This window comes from Hipposideros armiger, unplaced genomic scaffold (assembly GCF_001890085.2).
Source record: "Hipposideros armiger isolate ML-2016 unplaced genomic scaffold, ASM189008v1 scaffold_269, whole genome shotgun sequence".
Classification (NCBI taxonomy): Eukaryota; Metazoa; Chordata; class Mammalia; order Chiroptera; family Hipposideridae; genus Hipposideros; species Hipposideros armiger.
In genome coordinates this window covers 194,126-199,387 of record NW_017731619.1, presented here as the reverse complement: position 1 = coordinate 199,387, position 5,262 = coordinate 194,126, and the positions used below count along the sequence as shown (strand labels likewise).

Sequence of the window (5,262 nt, the reverse complement as noted above, 5' to 3'; positions counted from 1 at the left end):
CAGAGGGGAATCTAAAGAAGAGGTCATTATGTAAACCACCCTGACAATGCTAGGGACTCATCTCTGGATAAAGTATGCCTTTAATATGCTCTGTGGCAGAGGTCATCAAAGCCAAGCTGAGTACTGAGAGCACTTGAGATGATTTTCTAATCAGCAGATGAAAAAAGTGGCTCTCAGAACTGCTCTCCTTGCTGAGGGCCAAGCCTCTCCTTGGTACACTACTATTTGCAGAAGCAGTTGTCTCCCAGAAACCTGTGGTCCAGATGCTTCCAGGCCAGGAGACTCCAGGCCTGAGGAGCACATTGGAAGTACGGAAATAGCAGAGATATTCACATTTCCAACAAAGGAGCTATTCCTTCTGGCTTGAGGAGGAGCAGAGGCCCCTGCTCCACCCTCTGTCCAGCCTAGGAAGTTCCATGGGTCCTCTAGCAGCTGGGACCAACTGTACCCATGGGTGATCCTCTCACCAGCTAGAGAAGGTCCCCCTGACCTAGCCCAGCTCCAATTCTGTACAACTTATAACAGTGTGATAAGGGGAGAAGTTTGGGACTGATGCCAGACATTTAACCCAAAACTAGGTCCCAGTACATACATTCCACAGCAAAGGGACAGGTAAGATGAGAAACATCTGATAAATGTACTTTGTCTCCCACTGCTTCTACTCAGCACGAATGTTTCACTAGGTTTTCTCCTCTGGTGGAAAAATGTGGTGACTGGTCCCCCTTCAGGTAAACACTTAATGCCTTGGGAGAAGACAGATTTGGGGGCCAGTTGCTCCAGCCTCTTTCTGCCCAGATGTCCCTCACCCTTTTGGAGCTCTCAGCTCCTCTGAGCAGAGGGGTCTCTGTTTTGTTTTCCAGATGTTTCTCCTGGCCTCTCCCTCTAGTACAATGATTTCTACACAGTGTGGCCCCAGGCTGCCTGCCTCTCTATAATTCCACTTAGTAAAATGTTGCATCAGTGTCCTTTAGAATTATCTGGAGAGCCTACAAAATATTCAAATGCCTCAGTTCCCCTTCAGACTAAGTAGTCAGAGTGTCTGGGGACAGGATTCAGGCATCAGTGTTTGTGAATTTCCCCAATGGGACCATAATGGAGCCTGTGGAGGGTACCTGGCCCCGCAGGGAAATGAGTGCCTGGAAGCTGAGGTTATGTCAGATCCCCCATCCTGTTCCCATTGAGGGCTGGGGCCTCCTCTTTTATGGCAGCCTTAGCAGGGTTTGTACCTGGCCTCTCACATCCCAGTAACAACACGTTCAAGGAGTGATGACTCCTCATTCCAGCTCACCAGCTCTGAGAAGGAGGGCCAAATGATATGGGAGAGCCCCGTCACTATAGGAATTTTAAGTCTCCTTTTCTCTAGTTTCTTAGCTTCCTTCTCAGCTAAGCTTGCTTTGTTTTGGTCATTTCTACAAAGTTGGAATAATAATAATATCAATAGTTTCCCCATGTATCTCAGGATTATTTTAAATACAAGTTAGGTATGAAAAGATTGTCAATATAAACCTATATACAGCTAACAAGAAAAGCAATAATAATAATGCAGGGTAGTTATCAATGGCCTACATTAACCCCTTTACCCTCTGAAGGCAGCCAAGCAGTGGAAAATCGGGTAGTGTGGGTCCAAGTAGGGACAGGCAGATTTCTTCTTTTGTCTCACCATCCAGATCATCCCTTTAAGGCCACCCAGAGAAAGGTAGAAAAAGAAATAACCAAGACAGGTGATGCTCACTGAGTGCTGCCCATAGCCAGGTACTCTCCCAGTCACAGCCCATGCACCGATGTGATGAATCATCACAACACTTCACCAGGTAGTTACTATCATCAGGCCCACTTTTCATATGTGGAAACTGAAACATGAAGAGGTTGAGGAACTTGCCTAAGGTTGCTTATCTGGTAAGAGGTGGAGCTGTATTTGAACCAGGCAGCCTACTATCAAGGCCACAAAGCTACAGTGTCCTGCCCTGTCTGTACTGTGTGGTCTCGGAATATCCCAGGCTTGCCCTGCTCTGCTCCCCACTACAGCAGTCCTGGCACAAGTACGCAGCTTTTTTCTGCACTGTTGCAACAGCCCCAAAGGTTCCCTGTGCAAACCTCATAGACCTTGACCCTCAGGCCATTCTCTGTCAGCAGCCTGGGAGCTACATAGACCCCAGTTCTAACACTGACACCAGCTTATCCAGGTCTCTGCTTCTCCACAGCTTTCGATGAGGACCCTAAGTGTCCACCAGGCACACAAGGTACCCTCAGTCTGTTGCAGCCTCAGCACCTCTCATCATCACCCATGACATCCCGCTGCCCTGCCAGGCACCCAATGCTGCTGCCACATTACAGCCCATTCCTGAGACCTCTAGAAGTATCTACTCTGCCAGCTTCTCTCTCTGGAGGCCACCTTCATCCTCACTGCCATGACCACCCTTGCCATTTGTAACCTTCTCTGTGAAGCCTTTCATGGCCTCCACCATTGCCACCCTTCCTTTGTGACCACAAGCACTTTCCCATATGCCTGCTAGAGCAGTTGGTGAAAATCCAAGGTCCCTGCAGCCCTACACACAGTAGATCAGCACCTCATAGTGAGTCAGCATGTGCATTATCTGCATATCATTTGTTAAATGAATGAATACTCAGTCTCCCTAACCCCAATAATTCAGAAGTGCTGGGTTTAGATGTTCCCATTGTGGCATGCCTCACACTGAATGTGAACTGTTTTCTAATAACCATGGAAGAGAGCAACATATATTTACCTTATTAAATGCTAGCTTAACTTGCTTCGAGGTGTACACACGTGTGGGGGTAGAAAGGGGAAGAATCAGGAAACATTAGGAGGAAAACTCTCTAAAGTAGAAATGGGAAGGATTCCAAAGGCTCACAGGATAGGCAGGACAACAAGAAATATATCTCAGGGAGGGGAGGGAGCTGGACATTAAATGGACAGACAGGACAGCAGAAGTGGGGCATCTAGGAGTTGGGAACAGCCTTGGGACACCTCCCCACTGGGCCCAGAGGGGACTTTCTGTAGGGGAATGATTTAAGGGTCTCCTCCAGTCCAGGGTGAAAGGGAAAAGCCACAATAGTCCTCCCCTGACAAGTCTGAGGTTTCTCTTGGCCTCTCCCCCAAATACCTGCACCATCTAGAATAACAAAGGTGTCATCTCCTTCCCCAAAGGGGTCTCTCTCTAAAGGGCAATGATGAGAACGGGGTCAGAGGAAAGGATAGACCCAGATAAGGAGTCTCCACAAAGGAGAGGAGGACCACTAGGGCAAATATTGCAAATGAGTCCATTTGGGTAGCAGAAACTGGGGACAGAGATTGGGATCAGCTACTGTGTTGCACAGTGCTGATCACACCTGTGCTGAGTCCCCCCCCCAAAAAAAAGCCTGGATAAATAGCAGTCAGAAGCCTCCGGCCCCCCTCCTCTGAAAGGTCTCCTCCAGCTGGCCTCAAGCATCTTGATGCCCCTCCCCAGCTACCCAGCATAGCAGCTGGGACCCTAACCCTGGTGACCTGGGAGCCACTTCCAGAGGCACCAAAGGCTTTCTGCTCAACCAGACCGTTGCTGATGAGGTCTTCATGCTGAGCTTAGCCTTCATGGCCTAGTGGGCAGCCCTGCACCATTGGCCCTCTGGGTTGATGCTGTGCTGCGCAGTGCTCAGCGTGGACCACTACATTGCTATGGTGCACCCTCTGCGCACCGCTACCTACTGGCGGCACAATGTGACCAAGCTAGGTAACTTGGGTGTGTGGGTGGCAACCTTGCTGATCACCCTGCCTATCACCATCTTCACAGGCACCAGGCCGGCTCTGGGCAGCCAGGTCATGACCTGCAACCTACACTGGATGCACCTGGCCTGGTCGGTGGTCTTCATGGTCTACACTTTCCTGTTGGGCTTCCTGCCACTGGTCTTGGCCATCAGACTGTGCTACCTGCTTATGGTGAGCAAGATGCGAGTGGTGGCACTATGGGCCAGCTGGCAGCAGAGGAAACGCTCAGAGAAGATCAGGAGGCTGGTGATGGTGGTGGCCATCTTTGTGCTCTGCTGAATGCCTTTTTATGTGGTGCAGCTACTGAGCCTGTTTGTGAACAGCCTTGATGCCACCACCAAGCTCATCCTCAGATATGCCAACAGCTGTTCCAACCCCATCCTCTATGGCGTTCTCTCTGACAACTTCCACCGTTCTTTCCAGCAGATTTTCTGCCTGTACTGCTGCCTCCTGGATGCCACTGTCAGTGCTGAGGAAGAGCCCCTGGACTACTCTTCTGTTGCTCTCAAAAGCAGAGGTAGGGCAGGATGCATATGCCCCTCACGCCCCTGCCAGCAGGAGCCCATGCATCAAGAACCCAGTTGCAAGCAGGTTCCCCTCTCCAGGACCACTACCTTCTGAAAAGCCCTTTCACCACCCACCCAGCATGGCCACCTCCAAGGGGGTCTGCACCATCCTTACAGCCCAGCAGACTGTCTCTGCTGGATGTTCACTTAAGAACCACCTCCTGTTTCCCCCATAGCCACCTCCTCTCAACAGTCTGTGGGCCAGCCCCAAGAACATCAAACCTCCTCTGTTTTCTTCTTTTCCAAGGACTCTGGCCCTCAGAAGGAAACCTCCATGGGGGTAGGACTCCTCTGAGCACTGGTCTAGGATATTAGTCACTCCAGAATTTCTGGCTATTTTTCAAGGGGTAGAAAGCAGGAGGATGCCAGAGAGGTATAGCCATTTGCATGTGACTTGTTACAGCAACTCTGCATGGAAGAGAACTGTCTGAGGGTGGGAACAGCCAGAGCCCTTGCTCTGTGCAGACTTCGCCTGGTGGTGGGGACTTAGCATATGCAGAAAGAGAAGGGAGAAAGAAAGATGCCTGCAAGTGCACTCTCTTTGTTTTTGTTCCTGGGCTCTTGTGCTAAAATAGATTTATGTTTAACAGCCTGGGGCACCAGCTTTGTTACTCCCAGGACCAATGCCTGCTTGCAATCACAAGTGTCACCCTGGTTGTACTAGGCTAGTAACAGGTTTCTTGTGAGTAGAAAAGATTTAGGGAGATCTGACATGAGGTTGGTTATGAGGCATAAAAGCAGGTCAGTAATAAAAGCAGAGAGGATAAATCTTATCTAGCTTCTATGATGTGATTTTTTTTTGCCTTTAACCTTTGGCATGACAGGATGAGACGTGGCAGTTTATACTGTGATAGTGAGTGGGAGGGGAGCCAGGAGAAGGAAAAGAAGACCAGAGAATGCAAATGGAAATCAGCCTGGATTTTGAATAGAGAA

The 5,262-nt window shown here is 49.7% G+C and overlaps 1 protein-coding gene across 1 annotated transcript; it reads left to right on the top strand.

Moving 5' to 3' along the window:
* The first annotated feature begins 1,092 nt into the window (after window positions 1–1,092).
* Window positions 1,093–4,384, top strand: SSTR4 (somatostatin receptor 4). Its single transcript, XM_019656918.1, is given in 2 exon segments — window positions 1,093–1,108; window positions 3,468–4,384. Coding segments are annotated over 2 exon segments (933 nt in total).
* The last annotated feature ends 878 nt before the right edge of the window (window positions 4,385–5,262 follow it).